Here is a 23,088-nt window from a genome sequence, read left to right on the forward strand (position 1 = left end):
CCTCACGAGAGGCATTTCAACCTCTTAGATGTGGTGGGGTGGGGTGGAAGACTTTTCAAAAACTGGAAAACCATCAAATGCTGGTATTATGGGCAAAGGAGTGTGACCCTCTGGGGAACTCAGTGGATGGGATTTGGCCCAAGAGCCTGAGGTTCCCTACCTGTGCAATAGAGCCTTTGCAGTAGACACTGTTCACATCTGGCTCTGCAAATCCTGATAAATACGCATGTATGAATCTGTTCTCAAAACATGTTAAGAGGGCAGAACTCATCCTGACATAGTGTGGTATTCTAGGGCTTCGGCATTCTTCTAGGGCTGTGGAGCCAACCTGCAAAATTTATTTGGTCCAAGTCTAGAACTGAGCAACTAAACTATGATGTTTAATGAGCTCCTGAATGAAAGAATCCATCAACATTCTGCTGTCATAAAAACCAATTCTGTTCAGATGATTTTGATTTCCTAATAGATACTGGAACAAGAAGTAAATCAGAAATGGGGTTTAAGTCATATGGGTATAATACCAACCATTATTGTGAAATTCTCAAAGTCTTAAACCAAATGTATATAAGTTTTTCTCCAGTAATGTCTCTGTCACACTGGGAACTGTACTTTAGAGATCTGAATCAAAATGTATAGGAAATCCCTAGCTCCACTGGCCAAGTATCATTGACTTAGTTGTAACTAGGATTTCATCAGTTTTGATTTTACTTGATTGGGACACATAACAGCTACTGCTTTTGTGCTTGCAGAAGCTGATACATTACCATATATACTCGTCTGTAAGTCAAAAATGTTGTGCTCAAAAATTGACCTCAAATTCCCAGGTCAACTTATTTATGGGCCAGTAATGTGATAGCAGCTCTTTCAGATTTCCCCATGTGGTGGGGAGAGCAGTTTCTTTCTCTCTTGAGCCAAGCAGAAAGAGTCCTGGGTGATTGCTGTTAAACAAACACAGTCCCTCTGTACATACATACACTCAAGGAGCCTCTAAATTGTATCCTCAACTTATCCATGGGGCAAAGCAAAATCCACAATTTTGGTCCAAAGACCTGTCCTCGACTTATACATGAGGTCAAATTATAGTCGAGTATATATGGTATGTCACAAATGCATACTAGCAGCATCTTTTTTTAATCCAGTTATTAGTATGGGTACCTATATTTTGACCCTACTTATTTTCTCTACAGAAAGCAGCCTCCAGAGCACTATTATATCATAATCTGTGATGTTACCCAGGTGCAAGTATGTACATTGTATCACAAATATTTTTTTTCTTGTTATAACAATTGATCGAAGTATTTGTTGTTTACTTTTGGAATAAATTAATATGTATTTGTTTAAGCTTGAATAGCAAAAGCTATGTGTATTTGCTTTGTAGGGTGCCCATCATGTACTATGACTGCATTGTAGGACTCGCATGTATTAATTACAATTATGGTTTCAGCCTAAAGTTTTGTTACAACATCTAAAAACACATGACTGTGTGGGTATGTCATTCTAGAGCACTTGTTGACCAGCCAAAAATAAGGGTGATAAAGTCAAAGTTTTGAAGCTTGCAGAATTCCCAAGCAAGCATGGCTCATTTGTAGTCTAAAGAAGTAATTTTTCAAGCCTCTGAGCAGGACCTGTGTGATTGGCCTCATTTGTATGCTACCAGGCCCTTAAATTACATGACAATAGTGTCACCATAAAGCTATGGGTGCCATAAAATATAAATGGCATCTAAATTTGTGATACTTAATCCCAAGAATTTTCTCAAGCTAGAAGTAGATGAGCAGTAGCAATCCATCCCCAGGCTCATTGTTCTTTCCATTTGCCAAACCATATGACATGCATTTTTGAATGTGGAGCATACATGTAGAGCCAAACTCCAGCTTGGCTCTTTTTTCTGTATATAGCTGAAGTTTATGGGTACAGTGTCATACACAACTCTGTTACCAGAGGAGAAGAATTAAATGTTTTTGACAGATTTTCCTATAGTGCTCTGAATAAAAACAGCTATTTGCTGGGGAAAGGAATGTACAACTAAAACAAAAAAAACAACCGTGTTACTTTAAGAGAGCATGATCCAGCCACTGTTAAACATTTTTATATCCTCATGGTTCTAATGAGAAAATCAGATGTAAAAACAATTAATTATGGCTTGATCATACAAAGGGAAAGTGAAAAGTTTAATAAATGTTTGCTTTAATTTACTGGTTTAAGTAAATGAGGCCATGACAGAACTTTTGGGACAGTGACTACTGCAGGTAGATAAAGCTATATGGCCCAAGTTTAATTTGCATGCCAATTTTCTCCAGTGTTTATGCCTCTGAGAAGTAAATATTAAAATATTCTTTCTAAGCATCAATCTAGTCTGAAAGAATACACATACAATAACATTTCTGCATTTTCCCTGTCCAATGACTATGAAAATTAGGGTTTCTTATTATCTGTTATAAAATGATGACTTAATGTTCAAGTCTTTAACTAGATTACTGGTTTTTCTTTAAAGGTAGAATACAATACTAAACCAGACTTCCTGAACCCAGTACCACCAAATGTTATACTATAACTCCCATCATCCCTAGATAGCATGGATGGGGAAGGCTGTACTAAACCATAATCTTCTTTATTGTTTTGTATCGATATGATCATAGAAAGAAGCAGAAGAATAAATCCCTTTAAATGTAAAGTGAAATCTATATAGCTGAGCAATCAACAAGACAGGATGGGCATTTGCACAACACAAAAAGTTCCTTCTGTACCAGGAATACTGCATCAAAAATGCAATCATTTTCTGAAACCTCAATCAAAGAAATGTTCCTAAATTTGTTTTTGCATGAGAACTTACTCATTATTCCCTTGTCTTATTTGTTTTAATACTTCAGCTGATTCAGGAAAGACATTCCAAGAAAGTATGGAGCAATTTAGATCAATTTTTCAGTTTAGCTTAGTCGTTTTTATCTTAGATTAGAAAAAAAAGGAAAGGGAAAGATTTGCCTTCACTGTCCTTAAATTGCAAAATCTGTCAGCTCAATATAGCTAAATTATTTCATATCACAAGTTGAATCTCCCTTATCTGAAATGCTTTGGGCAAGAAGTGGTTTGGATTTTGATTTTGGACTATTTGCATATAAATAAGTCTAAACATGAATTTTTTTTATATTTCATGCACACCTTATATACATAGCCTGAAGGCAATTTTATATGTCATAATATTTTTAATAATTGATGTGGCCAATTTTAAATTTTGGAGGATTTTTGAGGATTTCAGAATTCTGGATAATGGATACACAACCTGTATTTTTTAAAAAAATATATGATTATTGTAAATCCAGTTTAGTCGGTCTCACTTTAGGATTATTTAATTCTTGATATCTTGGAAATGTCCAGAAGCATTAAAAAGGGGAGAGATTGTGGGGACCCTTTGATCCTTCAGGTGTTTTGGAGTGCAATCTTTACAAGCTCTTATTAGTGGTCATACTGCCTAGGCATTGGGGGAGTTGAAGTCCAAAGCATCTGGTGGCCCAAGATTCCCAACTCCTTCTTTCAAATTACCTCACAGTCTTATATGAAAGTGGCAACATGGAAGTCATGCTGGATTGACAATGCTTGCTTTCATTAGTGTACATAAGGAGGGAAAACATTTTTCAGATGGCCCACTAATGAATATCTCCATTAGAAACAGCTCTTGGTATCATGGTGATAAGCTAGCTTTTCAATGTAGGATTTACTGTGTAGATGATTTTTAGAGAATCTGGACTATATGAGGGTGGGGGCAGAGCCACAGCATTTCAAAGCATGAGTTCTTATCAGTATATTCAGTTGTACAGTTATGCTCTTTCAGGCCTACCCTATTTCTGACAATTACAGGTTTAGTATTCATCCAACACGTGCTATCAGTCATATTATAGTTGGCTTATATGAAATCAAAATTCTTCCTACTCCAGTTCCTATATGAATGGATTACTCAACAAATTCAGTGTTTTGTTTTGCAGAATGTAAAAGTTGACATTTGAAGAATGATTAAACGATTTCAGTTTTACATTCTTGATCAGGATTAGAGATTTGTCTGTGGTTTTGAGTATCAAAGAATATATGAGGTAGACCACTAGTCTTTGTCTCCAATGTGTCCCTGACTGGGACTCTGGTACTATTAAGAGCTCAGCTGCACTGAGAGGTTCTTGGTGAAATCTACACTCCGTAACAGCTGAGAAGGCTCTACCATATTAAAGAAGATCTGTGTATGATGCACAGTTTGTGAATCAGGGTAAGGACCTCTTGGTTTTAAAAAGTTCTAAATGGTCTCCATCCAAAGGGCATCTGGAAATCCTATAGGTCACATTACTAAAACATCCAGGATCATAAGAATGTCAGACAAAATTGGCAGATTCAATCAGTTTTTCTTTCCTGTTTGCTAAGTGAATTTTGCAAGCATTAATAACAAAGATGCCTTTCAGAAGGGGTAGAATTTAAAACAGCTTAACTGTTGTTGTCCAATGCATTTCAAGCAATCTTCTAGAGCATCCATTACAAGAGGAACTAAAACTAGATGGCAATGGAATTACTCAGTGATAGTGTCTTCAGATAACAGAAGGCTCATGTGGAAGGTCAGATGCTTATTCATTTCAACTGCATCCTTTGCACTTTCCAGCATTATCCTAATATTGCTACACAGTACATCATTCTGAAGAACCTTCCTGTGCTATCAGATGGAGATGCTTGAATAAAGCTCTTCTATCTGTTTCTTGAAGTATTCTCTTAGCTCTGGTCTCTTAGCTTTTAATGTAGGTGTCAACAAGCCATTCTGTACAGAGAACATTTCAGAGTGGATATAAACAGCTTTAACCTGAAAAGAAGAGCAAGAAAATACATTACTTTATTTATTTATTTATTTATTTAAAAAAGAGAGATTTTAAATAAAGCAGAATGGCAAATCCAATACCACTATCAATTCTGGATATATACATTTATGTAGACATGAAACACCCAGGCATAAATACATTTGCTAAAATGTGCTATTCACCAATCTTTGAAGAAGATACAATAATGCAATACTATCACCTCTCTACTTCACATGAACATTTTTATCCAAAGTGACAATGTTAGGTCTTATCCTTGCCCAACGCAGTTGAGTCCAGTTTTACATGGCAGCCCTTTCAAACCTACCAAAAGCCTTCACAGGTGGCTGTGGAGGGCCCCCCACTGTTATTTAGGTTAGGCTATCAGAGAGTGGGAAATTCCTGAAAGGTACACAGGCATCTCCTGTGAATGACATTCCATATCCTTTGTAGAATTTTCAGAGAATTTGACAGACTAGTCTGGGAGGGGAAGGCAATAAATCCATCTCTCCCAACCCCATCATGTGTGTATGTTCCTTCAAGTCACCAGGTGACTTATGCTGACCCCATGAATCTCATATAATTTTCTTAGGCAAGGAATACCCAGAGGTGGTTTTGCCAGTTCTTTCCTCTGAAATGTAGTCTACAGCACCTGGTATTAACTGCTGTTCTTCCATCCAAGTACTAACCTTGCTTATCTTCCAGGACTGGACAGGTTTTGATGCTTTTAGGGAATGTAGGTACTCCCTGTTGCATACATCTAAATATGGGTCCACCCTAGCACCTTTCTGGATGATTCCTTCCAAAATATGTACAGACACAGCAAATAACAAACTACAGTTGGTTACTCTGTGTTTTAGCTGAATCTTGAATACTTACCAGGTTACATATCAATATCAATTTTATCTACTCAGGAGAAAGAACTCATGCATGTTTATTAAGCAGCTTACATACCTCAATATTTAGAGAAATGCAAATATTTTTGGAAAATTTTGCAAAGGTTTTCTTTCTTTGTTGTTGTGTGCCTTCAAGTCGTTACTGAGTTATGGCAACCCTAGTGATTTTCATAGGGTTTTCTTTGCAAAATTTGTTTGGGGGATGTAATGACTGGGCTCTCCAGTCATTTGGGGACTTCTCCTGAACCACAAAGGGTTAATCTAGGGGGGAGGTACATGCTAATGATTGCTGACATCACATGCTAATGAGCATCTACATCATAGCTGACGTAAGACCCAACTGACCAATCAGAGATTAGGACCGCGAGATTCAAGAACATTCCTTGAGAAGCCTTTAAAAACCCCTTTGCGACCATGCGGTCCTTTGTCTCTTCCCTTCCTCCTCTTGGGGGGAAACTCTGTTTTCTTTGGCGGGTTACAAACCGACCTCAAGTGGGTGGTCTGCTGCCACCACCATTAGCTGCGGCGGGAAGCCCCAGCGGCCAGACTGCGAGGCTTCCAGCCGCAGCGAAAAAGGAGCGCCGAAATGGCACTCCTTTTTGGCCCCCGGAAGTGGCTCTGCGAAGCGTGAAGCGCGCACTCATGACATCACTTCTGGCGCGCCACATCTGGATGCACAGCGTTCACGACGTAACAATGGCAGCGCCCATGTGGATGGGTGCTGCCATTAAGAACGCGCTCCGCGCGTGTTGGGAACGGGGCCAGTTAGGAAGGGGCAACCCTTCCTAACCCTAGGACGCACAGAGCGCATCCTAAATGGTGGTATGTAACCCGCCTTTGTTCTCCATCTTGGCATGTTGCTGTGGGAACAGCTGTGTGCCTGCACTGAGGCAGGCAGAAGTGATGCAAGTGGAGCTAGGCAATGAGGGCCAGCTCCTTGCATCAGAGAACTCAACAAGGACTGCAAATCCCATCACTGTGTGAGTAGCTAGGAAATGTGTTAGCTAGTGTGTTTAGGTTTTGTTTTGTTTATCTAACAGCTTGCCTGAAATGAATACACTGGTGCCTCGGGTTACGAAATTAATTCGTTCCGCCATTCCTTTCGTAACCTGAAAATTTCGTAACCCGAAACACTTTTTATAGGCACTGGAAAGCCTATAGCTGCACTTTGCAGCATTTGAATTTCGCGCCGAAATGAATTTCGTAACCCGAAAAATATTTCGTAACCCGAAACAGTTTTTGCCAATCCAACTTTTTCGTATCCTGGAAATTTCGTAACCCGATCATTTCGTATCCCGAGGCACCAGTGTACTTTGTAACTATGCTTTCTGTACCTGCAAGGCAAGGAGGCTTTGCATGAATGATATCTTCTTATTCTATTCTATTTATTTAAAATAAATATCTTTCTTTAAAAGTATCTGCTGTCTCTCTCTGCTCCTGTACACGTGCCTTAGCTCGGTTGCTGATTGCTTAAATTAGCAAGGAAAGGAAACTAGACATCACTAGCAAGTCCCAGTGTGTGCTTAGGGAGACGTAGTTCATTAATTCACTGGGTGGTGGCAGCGAGGAATACAGGATCGCAAGGGGTCTCATTCAGCTCAGCAGGGAGCGAGAAGGGAGACCTAGGGGATCCTAGAAGGGAAAGTTTTAAGGGATCCCCTGGGGGTAAGAGCCACGGCAGAGAGGCTGTGTGGCTGCTGGACTCCCAGGGATCACCACAGGGGAGGTGAGTGAGTCTGAGAGAATATGACTTATCCAAGGTCACTCAGTGGATTTTCATGGCTGAGTGGGGATCTGAACCCTGGTCTCTAGAGTCACAGTCCAATATTCAAACCACTATAACCACTCTGGCTTTGGGTTTGTCTTAACAGTTACTCCTTGTTTTTAATCTGTTTAATTATGTTTTTAAATCATTTTGTCATACTTGCTTGTATGAAAGCCACTTTGAGATTATTTTTTAAATGAACATCAGTATAAAAATGCTCTTTTTTAAAAAAAAGTCACACACATGAAGTAGGCTACCATCTCAGTGAGTACAACAGCAGCAAGGGCTCACTCTTGTCGTCACAGAGCAAAGAACTGTGTTTATATCATATATCCCAACACAGGTTAAGGCCAGCACTGTGTTAAGAGGAAGCCTGTTTCTCTTATCTCTGGTGACAAGGGGGAAACCAGAAGAGGTGAGCAATTTGGATCTGGACTACTAAAGGTAACATCAGGGGAACTTGCTGGTGTGAACCTCTTGGGTGAAGAATTGCTAGTGTGAGCTTCCTGGGAATGAAAAATGGAAAAAGAAGGCAGATAGGCACTTCAATGACTGCAGCATCAGCAAGGATAGACCCATTGGTAATCAAGTGCAACCTTGTTTTGTTGCTATGATCTCAGCAGGGAAAGGCTAAGAACTTCAGTAGAAGGATGCTGGACCAAAAGTCAGGACTGTGTATTCTGAAACAGTGAGAGCCTGGGAATGAATTGGTCCAGGCATCAGAAGCAGGTAATTATTCTTACAAGGCAGCAACCTTCTGTGGGGCCTAGTTGCTGAAGAAACAGAGTTATTTAGGACTGCTGTGTCATATATAGTACAGGATTGTTTGCTCTTTGTATACACATACTGAATTCAGCAGATGTTAGATCTCCGTTTTTACTATGCATGAGACTGAGATAATAAGGAACTCTGCTATTTTTCTTGTTCCAGCACTATGGCCAAAATTGTGTTGATAACTCTAAATTAGAGTAGACCTATTGAATAAATTGTTCAATAGTGCATTCACACATAAATAAATCCCACTAATACAATAGGTGTCCTCTAGTTGGGAATAATAACAGGACTGAGGCTGGTACCTCAAATAAAAGTTATAGCCCAAGAAAGTGACTTTTCCAAGCTGTAGGAGGATGGCTGCCTTTGATTAAGTCCAAGTTCCAACAGTATCAAGGAAGCTTGCTTCAGTCTATACAGAAAAATGGACTGTTCAGCAAACATGAGCAGTTTGGGTAGTAATGATGTTCATGAAGAGATCAGGTGGGAAGCCTTGCCTGGAATACCTTCTTTGTAATCAGAGTGCTTTATCTTTGTGATTTTTACTCCACTGTCTCTCACATCACAATTTCTTTATAAAAACCTTGTTAAAATTCCATTAAAATATTTAAATATTTGATAATAAAAACCTTGAAAAATACAGTCTGCTAAAAAATTCCAATTTAGGGCTGAAACAGACCAGCAAAATATGCCGGCTTCCTGGCAGCTTGAGGGAATAGCGTATGCATGACGCATGCCCCCCCCCCCAAGCTGGCAGGAAGCCGCTGTGAAGCTGCCCGGCCATTTACACAGAGGCTATTTATTGGCGCTCTGGCGACGTGGCATTTAGATGCCGCAGGAACACCAAAAATTCGTGGTGATGGCCGGCAGCAGAAAGGGCACCCTTTTTCTGGTGCAAAAAAGCCAGACTGGGGCCATGGCATGCGGTTGACACAGCCCTGATCTGGTGCTCAAAGGGGCAGCATCATGCTGCCCCTTTGGGCCACTCTGTTTCAGCCCTTTGATTACTTATTTGACTCTGGTTTCCTTCAGGAAATTATACTGCTCTATAATTTAATGTGATTCTGGTGGAACAGTGAATTTTGATTAATTATTAACAAATTCAATAGTATATGAAAGCCAAATACTGACAATATTGTTTCTGTTTGTTCATTTTTTAGATCATGACTAGAGGATGTTAGTTTTTTTCCATTAAAGCCACAGTCCACATTTTTGTTATTTCATGCACTGATACAAAATTATTCAGATTCCCATGGGAAAATTTCAATAGAGTGCTTAAATGTTTCTATAAATGACAGACTTATCTCCCAACACAAATTGAAATTAACTGACAGACTAGTAGACTGCAAAAGGGAAGGTTACAGCAAATCACCATGCCTTAAAAAAGAACAAAACCTTTAAATCCAGAATCAGCTTTACAAGAGTTTCTATAGATCTTAGTGAATTTACTATTGTGTTTCAAAATCAAGAAACAAATACAAAGTACTACATCTGATTTTAGTTTAGGAATGATTGCAACCTACATATTGTTTAACTAACAGCTTCATTCATTTTTACAGGCCTGATCATGTTCATGCTGTGTGCCTTGAAGTAGTTTCCAACTTATGGTGACCCTGCCATGGGGTTTTCCTTTCATGATTTGTTCAGAGGGGGGTTGCCTTTGCTTTCCTCTGAGGCTGAGAAAGTGTGACTTGTCCAAAGTCACTCAGTAGGTTTCCATGGCCAAGCAGGATTTGAACTCTGGTCCCCAGAATCCCAGTCCAATGCTCACGCCACTACACTATGTTGGCTCCTGGCCTGATGCAGTTGGGACTAATATTAAGAATGCCTCTACTACACTTACAGTTTTAAATTACAAATTTGTAACAGAACTTTATTTTGGACTTTACTGCCCAAATGATATTTTAATATATTCTTTGCATTTCTGTGTATATCTATGTATAATAAAAAAAGACAGAGAAAGGCAATACTGTTAATACTGTGTCCATTTTTGAATACTCCCTATCTGAGGTCCAGAGATCTGTTGCAAAAATATCTATGTGTACGTCATGAGAAGATTAGACGATGTGCAGAGAATGAATGCAACAGCTGTATTTTCCAGGTCAACTGGTAATTAAAGGTCAGAGCAGACTGCTCTCAGGTTGGGTGGGATGGAGTTTCAAATGTTTTAGCATGTTGTTGATCATGGAAAATTAAAAGAGTCTTGAGTGCATTTTGTATATTCTTAATCAAAGACATTTTAATACATGTAAAATACAAATGAACTTATGCCTGAACCACAAAGCACAGTGAAGTATTGAACTTTTATATAAAGCATGTTAACATCCCTACTTATTCATCTTAAAGAAGAGGCCCATCTGATCTGAAAAGTCAGAGCAATTAGTATTAGGGCTTTACCTGTTCAAATGAATGAAGTCCACTTTCCTTTCCTAACTGGACCATGTCTTCCATTATTGCTTTTTTCAGTTCCTAAACCAGAATACATGAAAAACAATTATTTCCAGCCCAGAAGTTGTATTCAGTAAAAAAGAAAACCATCTTAATAAAACATTCTTTGGTTTCAAATGTTATGCAATAAAAATTGTTTGGTTTTACATGTTATTCATTTGTGGGCATATGTAGGAACAGAAAGGAAGGGGGGAACCTATGCAATACTGTAAGCTCTGTCGATGTGAGGTATGGATACACCTACTGACAGTTCTTGTACCAACAACCTTTCTAATGGATCAACAGCTGTTCATAGAAGAAAAGATATGCATCCCTATTGTGGTAGACTTTGCACAAATGTCTAAAAAGTATTACTGGGTGACATTTTCTCACACATACACACACGAGGCAGGTCAGAAGTTTGAATTTTGATTTTGCAGGAAGTCTGGATCTCAGAAATCAAATATTTAATCTTAAAATAAAAGCAGGAAGATTTTCCGATGGTTGCAATACCACTACACCCCCTCTTGGCATGGCTACACAGGCATATATTGCTTAACATAGGTGCATTACAGACGTGCCAAAGCGGCGTAGTAGGGTTGACTCGGTGCATATTAGGGTTGAGAAGGGGCGTCCCTTCCGGACGCCCCTAACCCTAATACGGACCAAGTCTGTACAAAATGGCGGCACCCGTTCCACACAGGCGCTGCCATCTTGACATAGCAGACGCATTGCGCCCGAGTGCAGCATTGGCGCCTCGCAACGTCATAATTGCACCGCAAAGAGAAGCGCCATTTTGGCGCTTCTTATTTGCAGTACGGAGGAGCCGTGCAGTTTGGACACTGGGGCTTCTCCATGCTGCAAATGACGGCGGCGACAGACCGCCCGTTTTGGGCGGTCTGTAACGTGCCATAGCCTCTGACAATGAAGCTCCTTTATACGAAGGCTTTTTACATCTACTCAAGCTCATTTTTCCTCCTCCTCATCTTCTATCTAGCTGTACGTTAAAAAAGTATATATCCGTAAGTCTGGTTACCAAAATCTAAATCATTAAAAAAAAAAAACCTGGAAGCTAGTGAAAGATAAAAAAAATCATCCTTGGATACCTTTTGGAAGATGCCTTCAAGTGGTCTCTAGAAGATTCAAAATGTTTTTGATTATTTGCATAAGGCTTACTTGACCAGGTTGTTCCCTTTCATATATGTGCATACCACCAGTTTTGAATTAAAAGCTTTCTGAAACATGTTGCACTACTCTTCTTTTTTGAGGTGCAGTAATCTATCCCTGTTCTTCCCATTTTATTTCTGTCTCTGGTACTAACTTTTCTGTTAAAGCAGCAGGGATCAGGAACAGATCTACTTCATTAACAGAGGAACTCCTGCACCTGATTCAGAATTATTTATTACATAGTTATATAAATCCAACCACTGCAATTGAGGCTATTACCTTCTCTTTAAAGGAACATTTATCTACTTTATATTTTTCATCCAATGTCTGAATTAAATTCACCTATATCTCAAAGTAGAAATGGTTGTTTGCAGGATGCAATTTTGTACCCAAGCTCCCCAAGAGATTTCAAATCCTTTATCCAGATTCCTTACTCCCTGCACACATGGATGGAAAAGAACCAGAGATTGGAGATGTTACTGTACATTTTTGACCAAAACAAATTCAAGTAATCGAATAATATTTTCCAGTGTCTGAAAAGAACATCTAGTTATTACTAGATGTTCAAGTTTTATTTCACCATCAGGCCCCTAAGAATATTGGAAGCTCTATTGTACCAAGCCAAATAATTCTGGTTCCGGTTAAGTCTCATCTGTTCTGACTGACAGGATCTCTCCAGGCTTTCAGGCAGAGGTCTTTCCATACACTCCAGGAATGGAACCTGAAATCTTCTGCATGCAAAGCATATGCTCTTCCACTGAGCTGTGATCCCTCATTTACAACTTCCACTGCCTACAAGAGGCCTGTGGACTCACAGGAATGGAGACAGATTGGATTGCAAGAGAAGACTTCTGTTGATTTGCAAATGGACTTTAAATTTCCTGGACTTTGTTAAACTTTCACTTCCCATAAGGCCATAAGGAGGCGGAACCAGCCTCCAAAATGTATCCTATCATCTTAGCTAAGGACAGAAACAACAAAATGCAGGCATCTTACTAACATCTCCATTTTCCCCCCTCCTGTTTGGTTTGTAACATCTTGTCTGATGGAGAAGCCACTGGAGCTTCGAAAGCTTGCAACAAGTATATTGTGCATTTCGGCTGACCAATAAAGGTATCAGAGGGGCAAAACAGATACTTTCAGGCTGACTTGAAGGTGTGGCGTTTAGATGACAAATGCCTTGAAGCCAGCAGGAAAGTGCCCTTATGCAGAGAAAAGCCGTTTCAAAAAGAAGCAGCTTTTTTCTGCTTCTTCCTGGCTTGAAGCCATATCATGTGGTCATGACATGAGCACTCCAGCTGCCTTGGGAGCTGGCAGTGCAGTTGGTGGGGTTTCAATGTGGCTTCAGAAAAGGCAGCTTCAAGCCACTTTTTCCTGCCCCATCTGTTTTGCCCGATTGTTTGGTGGATTTTTGTTTGAATGTCCAATTAAATTAAACATTTATGTTGTGAAGCCAATGTGCTGGAACATCCATAGCACTTTAAAATCTTTGGCCATCTTTCTGGAATGGTACTGTATTTTTCTCAGTGTTATAGAAATCTGATGATTTGGAAGTGTCTTTGGAATTCCAGGCCAAAAAGAAAAAAAAAAGCCCTTATAACGCAAGAGAGATACCATCTTGTAGCAGTGGAACAGTACTCATGAACAGAATGGAAAAAAACAAGACACTTTGCTGAGTACTCTCACAATGCACAACTCTGCTTATGTACTAGTGGAATCTTTTAAATAGATGTTCAAGCCTCTGACAGAGTAATAATCCTTCTAACCCAGTCAAATTACAACATACATCAGAAGTGTTATTTTTCCCCAGTAACTGCTTATCTTTCTTTACACAAGGGAGATCTGTATATGTTTTAGAGGTAGGGGGAAGGCTATCACTTCAGGATCATGGATATATATTTTAAAAATCCTTTTCCCCATCCCATTTTCCCACTGAAAATGTACCCTGCAAAGATGCTACTTGGAAATAGGACCTTTGTATACAACTATCATATTTGGGGGCAATTAATGGGACAAAATTATGTCTCCTCACCTTTGTTGTAGCTGTATACCAGATATTCTAAGGCATTCATGACTACGCATGTGTGTTTGTGTCCACTCCATGAATTTCACAGGGGTTTCTTTGGCTTCATTTGCACTGCTGAAATAATCCAGGTTGACACCACTTTAACTGCCATGGCTCAAATGCTATGGAATTCTGGGAATTATAGTTTGTTGTGGCACTAGAGCTCTCTCACAGAGAAGGCTAAATGTCTTACAAAACTGCAGTTTCCAGAATGCCAAAGCACTGAGCTATGGCAGTTAAAGTAGTGTCAAACTGGATTGTTTCTTCAGTATGGATGCAGCCTTAAAACTACTTCTTTTAAAAAAACATGGTCAGTTTTAACCACAGTAGTTAGAAAGCATAACATACAGTTTCAGATCAATTCTAAATTGTACAATACTGTGGTGTTGCCTTAATTATTGGCTCTTTAAGGCCTTCACTGTGAGGCTATTTAGGTACACTAGAAAATTCTGAGTAACTGAATCTGAATTTTAAACTACGTTTATCAATAGTTTTTTGTTGTTGTCTTGGGCAATGTGGCCGTGTTCTGGAAGAGTATATTCCTGATGTTTCATCAGCATCTGTGGCTGGCATCTTCAGAAAATACTGGAATGGAAGTGAGTGGAGTATATATACTGTGCAACCCTTAGTTGAGAGGAAATATTTTACATGTTAATCTGTGTGTTGGTCTGTTGTTGAATGGCAAGGCCTCAGGGTGTCTATTCAATTAGTGACCTAGACTGGGCTCTGCAGGCTACTGGTTACTCCAGCTCAGACATCGGAAGGGCTTCTGGACCCAGGAAAACCCAGAGGAGGAGTGAAGACAAACAACCACCCAAAGGGAAAGTATTTTTACCATACATCAGAGGAATCACAGACAGAACAGGAAAACTGGTGAGGAAACGCAACCTACAAATGATCTACAAACTGACCAAGAAAATCCAGCAAACGCTGCACTCAGCAAAGGACACGGCTGCAGGAGTTTACTGTGAACTGTGCAGCTGCGGACAAATCTATATATAGGGACCACCAAATGCAGTGTTCAAACATGAATCAAGGAAGACAAGAGACACTGCAGACTGGGCCAGCCATTAAAATCAGCAGTAGTAGAACACATTATAAACCATCCTGGGCATAAAATACTATTTGAAAACACTGAAATTCTGGACCATGCCAACAACTATCAGTTCAGAATGCACAGGGAAGCCACTGAAATCCACAAACACCTAGACAACTTCAACAGGAAAGAAGAAACCTTTGAAGTAAACAAAGTTTGGCTACCAGTCCTGAAAAAACAGCAAAATCAATACCCAGAAAGTGCAAATGAAACTACCCAGAGTGAGGGGGTTTCCCAGCAGGCAATGGATCACTAATTAAATAGACACCCTGAGGTCTTGTCATTCAACAACAGTCCAACACAGAGATTAACATGTAAATCACTTCCTCTCAACCAAGGGTCACACAATATAAATGCCCCACTCACTTCCATGCCAGCATTCTCTGAAGGTGTCAGACACAGATGCTGGCAAAACCTCAGGAATAATCTCTTCCAGAAGACAGTCACATAGCCCAAAAAACCTGGCTGTGAAAGCTTTTGACTATGTTTATCAATTCTAAAATTTCTCCAAGCAGCATAATCCTTGCATGTTTATAATGCTTATGAACATGAGTCTAAGAACTTACCACATTTTTACAAAGGTCTGCAAAAGTTCCATCAAAGCCTTTCTTCTTGGCCCAGCCTGGCATGATTTCAGTGTCAGGTACAACAATTCCCACCAAAAAGGCCTACAAGGGGAGCAAGATAAAATCAGAAACTGTATTTATGACCCAGCCTCCTGGCTGGGCCCCATATTCTTTGCCATCCTCAGTCAGCTTTTAAAGACAAGGGCTGCTTTGACATTTCACTGCATTTTCCATAACAGCTACGGCAGTTCCAGCTTATCACAAAAGCCAGAGCACTGGGTAGTGGGCTGGTGAGAACAAAACGGTGTGCTGTTTTCTTCTGCTGACTTCTGATAATAGCTTCCATATATAAAAGGTTCTGCAAAACGCAACATTCCTCTCATTAGATTCTGATTTTTTTAAACCAGCACTTACCTGTTTAGTTTATATCCATTCTGCATATTAAACTGTGTATACAAGTAATGGGATTAAAAGTGCATGTGTGCTGTACCTACTTCTCATAAACAGTGATGATGAAAAACAGTTATGGATGCACTTCCCTTCAGACATATACAGTGAGGCCTTGATATCCACTGGGGTTCGGTTACAGGATCCGTCCTGGATACCAAAATCCATGGATACTCAAATCAAATTAAATACAATGGCATAGTAAAATGGTATCCCTAACATAAAATGGCAAAATCAAGGTTTGCTTTTTGGAATTACTTTTTTAAATAATATTTTCAGTTGTGGCTGGCTAAATCCATGGATAAAGAATCCATGGATATGGAGGGTTCACTCTAAATGAACAGTTTAAATTTGACTGTGGAAGTAGCATACTATTAAAGCCATGCTGGGTCCCTTTAAATATCAGCTGAAGTAAAGAGAACACCTGCTCTGTTCTTAAATGTAACTCATAGGAAGCTATATTTGAGCCATTCAGTTCACAGAATGCTATCAAAAACTTCTAAAGAACATGTTAAAAAAAAAAACAGCATAGGATTACCTGTAAACTATCTCCATGCACATATATTTGGGAGACAGGTTCACTACGAATGTAGATATTTTCAATTTTTTCTGGTGCAATGTATTCTCCCTGAGCCAATTTAAATATATGTTTCTTTCGATCAATGATTTTTAGTGTTCCATTCTGTGGGTAAAACAATAACAGCAATCAATAATGCAGATATAGGAAAAAGTATAGGGCAGCTCTACTGTACTGTAGCACTTATGAACCATAGTACAAGAAAAGAATTATTACCTGTTTTACATGCTGAGGCTAGCAAAAAAAAATTAAGGGGAGATTTTGCTCGCAGCATTTTGAACCCACAGAGGTTTCTGAATAATTTCCAAATAGTGTGTTAAAGCAATCCAAACTGGATGTAATCACACACACCATCCAGTTTCCTGTGTAGGTCATCCACCAAGGTGACTAAAGCTGGTCTGATGCCAGAATGAAATGCACCTAGATTATCTGTGTCATCCAGAAACTGCTGAAGCAGGGAGGCCACTAATGCTCCAGAACTTTGCCCAAAAAATGAATGTTAGAGACTGGATGATAATTATTCAGAATGGTGGGATCCAGGGAGGCCTTTTTAAAGCAAGGGCCTCACCAAAGCCTCTTTTAGGCTGGATGGAAACTTCCCTTGCTGCAGTGAGGCATTTACCATTCCCTTTACCCACTTGGTTGCTTTCAGAAGCCAAGAAGGACAAAGATCCGGAATAAATGTGGTATCTCTCACTTTTCCAAGGATCCTGTCATGAGATGCATTAATAATTCTAAGACCTCCTAAGGTAGTTCATTGTTGTTATATCTACAATCTTTAAAAACAAACTCTATTTTCCTGTTTCTTGGAAGTCAGCAAAACAAGTTAATTTTAATGTCTTGCTGTCACTTCAACACCTACAATAGAAAACAAGGTAGCACTTGAACCATGTGCAATTTAAAAAGTAAAAAAATAAAATAACTTGAAAGTTACTTTTGGATCACAGAAGGAGTAAAGTTATCCTTGGGTAAATTACAGTCTGAATGTAATATATCTATACTTTTATTACTGGAAAAAAGAATGAACGTTAAGTGGATATTTCTGAGTTTTTGCTTTAGTGTCCCAATAAAGTCAGGTGAATTATTTTGGAAGACAGATGTAGCTTGTCAGTGAGAATCTTTGTATAATACTTGTTGCATGCTAAGTTAGCAGTTCAGTACGTACAGGTAACCACTTCCCGACGTCTCCTGTATGAAGCCATCCCTCCTTGTCTAATGCTTCAGCAGTTCTCTCATCATCTTTCAGGTAGCCCTTGAAAACATTTGGACCCTTCACACAGATCTGCAAGAGAGATCAATTTTCTGGTAAATACTAGAATGAATTGTTGTTTTTATAAGAGACTTACACTAATCTATCATAATCACACAAACCATGAAAAATAACCTCAAGACTCTCAGCCTGGAAAATAGACCAGGCTACTATTGTTACTATACAAAGAACCCTTGTTTTATAATCACCTATCTTTGAAAACTGCTGTAACTTTTAAAAAAGAGGGCATGGGGATTCTTTTTTATTTCTTTTGAAGAGAAAGTCTCCTATTACTGTTTCATGGCCAACAGCACAGCTATGCAACTGTGGTACAACACAGAAGACTTCTGTATGCAGACAAATTTTGGGGCAGGTGATCAAATCAAGTGACTTTCCAGATATTGGACTTCCAACTTTTAGCAGCCCTAGCTAGCATTACCAATAGTGAGGAAGGATAGAAGTTGCAATCTGACAACATCTGGAGACTAGCCACTATTTTCATTCCTGTTCTATGAGCCAGCTGAATCACATGTAATGTTTCCTCACTCAGGTATTATATAGTATCTTTAATGGAAAACAAAATCCCAAGTTTTTGAGTGTGTCTGAATACAGTGGTGCAAAGAACCAATACTAGGGCACATTACAGACTGCCCGTTTGGGGCGGCCTGTAACTGGCCCTTTCCCCTCTGGATCAGGGGCTCAGCTGCCACAACGGCAGCCTCTGAGGCCCTGATCCGCCGCTTTCCAGGCTACGGGGAAGCGGTAAAAGGCCACTTCCCCATGGCCTGGAAATGGGTGTCCTTGGGGCTTCAAGCCCCAAAGACACCTGGCGATGGTGGGGACCAAGAGAAAGAGACTGCTCGGCCCCTTTCTCATTTGCGTTGCTGGCGCAGCTGTGTACAGGCTGCGCCAGCAACGCAAATCCTGGAAGGAGCTCCGAAACGGAGCTCCTTCCTGCACTGCCAAAAGAGCGCCCCAGGTGCTTTTGCACAGTGCGACTGCGTCACTTCCGCACCGCCTCGTTTGGAGGCGGTACGGTTGTGACGTAGTCATGGCGGCGCCCATCTATATAGGGTGCCGCCATTTTCTATGCACTCCACGTGTATTAGGGTTAGGGGCATCAGGAAGTGACACCCCGTTCTAACCCTAGTACGCACAGAGTGCGTACTTTTACCTGTGCAGAACGGGCCAATGTGTGGTTTCATGTGCCTCATGTCCTTGATTGTTGTGAAATTCCACAGGAGAAGCTTACTCAGGTTTCCTCTCAAGAATTCTCTGGAGACTCATGTTATTTTGACTTTATTTACAAATGTATAGGCTGAGCAGAAGTGGAGGCAAACAGCTTAACATTCCAACAGAGAAAGTCAAGAGTAAGCCTTACTTTAATGAAATGATCCTCTTGCCTCTTATCTACAAAAGAAAGACAACCTGTGCATTCTCAAATGCTGTTAAGTGCATGGTTCCTAGAGCTCTCCCCACACCTGTCTTTTTCTCTCTCAATGTGCATCCAGACAGAAAGCTTACAGTGGCCCGGTACAGACGGGCACCCTGTACAGATGGCACTGCCCTGTACAGATGGACGCCCCCATCATTACATGCCAGATGCACAGTGTCCGCACATCGTGGCGCCATTATGTTTTGTGGGTTCTTTTTGGTCCACAGTTACCAATTGAAATACATTATTTGTTCATTTATTATTTTTTAAAAAATGAGAAGAAGTGGTGAGAAAGCAAGTGAGTGTTTTAATGGAAGACACCATCATGGACCCACTACAATATTCTGTGACTGAGGCAGGACAATTGTAAGGTAACAGAAGTTTTGTCTGGAAACACCTTCATTCAGTTTGTGAAACTGCAGCCTATTTCCTCTTTCTTTCACATGCACATGCACACACATCTTTGTATGTCAGCTTCCCAATTCAGAACAGTCGAGAGAGGTCTTGATAGCATCTATCAGCAATTAGTTCCTCTAAAAAGACATTCAATGACTAGTCAAGAATGTAAAGCTGTCATTATGTCCGATAATACCCTTTTGTTTAAATCTGACCCCTCAAATGTTCCAGCAAACCTACCACGATAACTGTATTCACATTAATCAGACAGAAGTCTCACAATAAGATAAATTCCAACCAATGGGACACAATTCATTCTAATCTGCTCCAATGCCATTATTGTACAACAAGGAACCTGCCTGTTTCCCTCTGGCTTTGAAGTACAGAAAGGTCTGAACAGAGAAATCTGAAGAGCACAGGGGAGGGAGAATCCATGGAGCAACAAGTGCCCAAGTCCAGAGAAGGCCATGACAGCAGGATGAAAAAGGAGATTGGCAGGAAAGAGTTTGTCAGTCAGCTCCATGACTCCCATGCTTTCCTCCTTGTCCATCTTTGGGTATTATTATTATTATTATTATTATTATTATTATTATTATTATTATTATGCTTTATTTATATAGTGCTGTAGATTTACACGGATTAGAATTTGTTATTTATTTGCCTCACCACACCAATGCTATTTTTCCAGCTTCAACCCCTCCAGGCTTCCCTTCTGTTGATGATGTTGTGTTTCTCCATGCCATGTCTCACTTACAGCAACCCAAAGGTGAATCTACCATGAGGTTTTCTTGGCACAATTTGCTTTTCTCTGAGGTTCAAAGTGTGACTGTCATACTATGCAATGGGTTTCACAGCTGAGAGCAGATATGAACCTTGGTTTCCCATGGTCTTAAGTCAAACCCTCAAATCATTACAATATGCTCACTCTCAGACTCACCTATCCTCTTTTTTAAAAAGATGAATTAATTAATTAAGATGAATTAAATTGTCTATCTGGGAAATCCCCTCCAATTTTAGAGCCCTTCTTGCACTGAAAAATATATTAAATATGCCATTCTTCCTCTGGCCCCCAAACAAGTAAACCTCTAGCCACTTCCAGGTTTGTTTTTCTCTCTGTTTGGCAGTCTGTTTGGTCTCTCAAGAGTCCAAGGGCAAAATCTGCCCTGCAAACTTGCCACAGTGGCACCCTTATGTATAAAACCTTCTTAGATCCACTCCTTGATTGCCCCCTTAGTAGTGCTAGCAGAGCAGCAGTAGAAGAGGAAGCAGGAAAACAGAAGTTTCTCTGTGAATCTCTCTCTCTCTCTTTCTGTCGGCAGGCAGAGCAGTCCAGACCATTCTGTGGTCCCTGGGATGCATGTTCTCAATCTAAGGTGCCATGTTGCAAGCCATGCCCCACATGCCTCTTTTTGTCAGTTCCTGTCACTACCAAGTGATCTCACCACTATCAAGCACTGGAGATGGACCATCAACAAAGAATTACACCCAATTCCCGACATGTTCATTTGCCTTAATCTTTGAGTATCCCAGAAAACCCCTCCTAATCCTAGAGCAATTGATTCTGCTGCCCATCCTATCTGGTGTAGATGAGCCATAGATCCTGCCCCTAACAAATGGACAACAGCTTTTATAAAGTACAGTATAAGTGAAATGGCAAAGAGTGTTATGGTATACATATTACCTCTCCTTCTCCTTTGGAAGAAAAATAATTCAGTTCTTCAACATTCACCAGCTTGATTAGGTTACAGGGCAAAGGTGCTCCTACATGACCTGTGAATCAAATGGAAAGTTATATATCACTTTTTTGAATGTGTAAAAGTACAACAGAGTTAGTGTGGTCTCGTGGTTTGAGTGTTGGACTAGGACACTGGGAGACCAAGGTATGAATCTCTGTTCAGCCACAGAAACCTTGACCTCTCTGTCAGCCTCATAGGGAGGCCATGGCCAACCCCCTCTGAACCAATTCTGCCAAAAAACAAACCAAAACCCAAAACCTATCCTGGGATACAGCCACTGTAAGGTTGCCATAAGTCAGAAATAGTTTGAAGGAACAGAACAACAACAAAAATAGAGCTATTCATGCCTGAACAATCTGAATGAGCAGTATGTATATTTTATTGCTTGATAAAAAAAAAGCTCCCAACTGTTGTTCCCCACATTGTGAGAGGAGAAAGGAAGTGAATATACACTTGAGGCCCATCTTTCCCCAAGACCAATATTTGTTTATTTAATTTATATCCCTCCTTTCTCATTGTACAAGACCCAAGGAGGACAATCCCAAAAGGAAAACAAAATCCAAATAGGGTCACAATTTATCATAAGCACTGAAACTGTGATTTAAAGAAATACAACATGCATACAGATTTCATGTGCCATTAATTCAAGTTGAATTTTGTCCAGTGTCAGCATACCTGTACTTCTCACTGCCAAAGATACAAACTATTGATTTGCATGCCATTTTGGCAGGAAAAAGTGCCAAGTCTCAAAGAGCAAAGTTAACCCTAACTGTACATGCAGCTATCCTGCATACACGCTCATGTCATCTTAGGATTTTGGCCATACTCTTTCCCAGCTTAAATGATCAACTCATATTCTAAAGTGTAATAAGACACATTGTCTATTTTTTTCTACCTGACGTCCAGTCCCCTGGAGTGGTAAAGGTACATCCAGCTGTGCACTCTGTTTGACCATAGCCTTCATAAACCTGTCAAAAATGTGTAATTTCAGAAAGACTGTATTTAGCACTTAGACGTAGCATTTTATTTGAAGACTGGGAAGGAAAGCAAGCAAAAAAGATGTTCCTTTCCTTGAAGCATTCTGCGTAGGAGGTGACTGCTATCACTGAACATAACCTACATTACAAATTTTGCACAAACAGAACTTCTGGTGGAGGTGGAAAAAGAAGACAGAGATGAAGGAGATGTTCATCCTTTGTAGGAACTCTCTGCAAGTGGGAAAAGCCATTGTGATGTTATGGAGGGAAGAATTAATGTAAAATATGGTTATGCATGTGTGGTATAGTAGATATAAGGTAGATATCTGTCAGGAGGTGGTGAAACTATGGAATGATGGAAGTGAATAGTAGGAATTTGTAGGATTTTAAAAGGCTGGTGTGTGTGAGACAGTTGGACAGTTAGGAATATGAGTTAGTAATGTAGTGAGAGTTAGGTTGCTGCTACACTTCTGAATTAATACAGTTTGACAACGCTTTAACTGTCATAGCATAATGCTTTGCAGTCCTGGGATTTATAGTTTGCTGTGGCTTCAGAGCTCCTGACAGAAAAGGCTAAATATCTCACAAAATTACAGGTCCCAGAATTCCATAGCACTGAGCCATGGCAGTTAAAGCAGTGTCAAACTGTATTAATTCTGCAGTGTAGATGCAGCCAGGGTAAGATTACCGTAGTT

General features: G+C 40.0%; 1 protein-coding gene across 1 annotated transcript in view; it reads right to left on the reverse strand.

Moving 5' to 3' along the window:
• Positions 1-1,021: 1,021 nt before the first annotated feature.
• Positions 1,022-23,088, reverse strand: part of ACSL6 (acyl-CoA synthetase long chain family member 6) — a 127,678-nt gene continuing 105,611 nt past the window's right edge. Inside the window, exons 6-12 of the mRNA XM_042447514.1 lie at positions 22,312-22,384; positions 21,362-21,450; positions 17,766-17,882; positions 16,562-16,705; positions 15,577-15,678; positions 10,653-10,724; positions 1,022-4,831 (exon numbers count right to left, since the gene is read on the reverse strand). Of these exons, the coding sequence (XP_042303448.1) occupies positions 4,691-4,831; positions 10,653-10,724; positions 15,577-15,678; positions 16,562-16,705; positions 17,766-17,882; positions 21,362-21,450; positions 22,312-22,384 (738 nt within the window). The 3' untranslated portion in view covers positions 1,022-4,690. The remainder of the gene's footprint in view (positions 4,832-10,652; positions 10,725-15,576; positions 15,679-16,561; positions 16,706-17,765; positions 17,883-21,361; positions 21,451-22,311; positions 22,385-23,088) is intronic.

Source organism: Sceloporus undulatus, chromosome 2 (genome assembly GCF_019175285.1).
Source record: "Sceloporus undulatus isolate JIND9_A2432 ecotype Alabama chromosome 2, SceUnd_v1.1, whole genome shotgun sequence".
Classification (NCBI taxonomy): Eukaryota; Metazoa; Chordata; class Lepidosauria; order Squamata; family Phrynosomatidae; genus Sceloporus; species Sceloporus undulatus.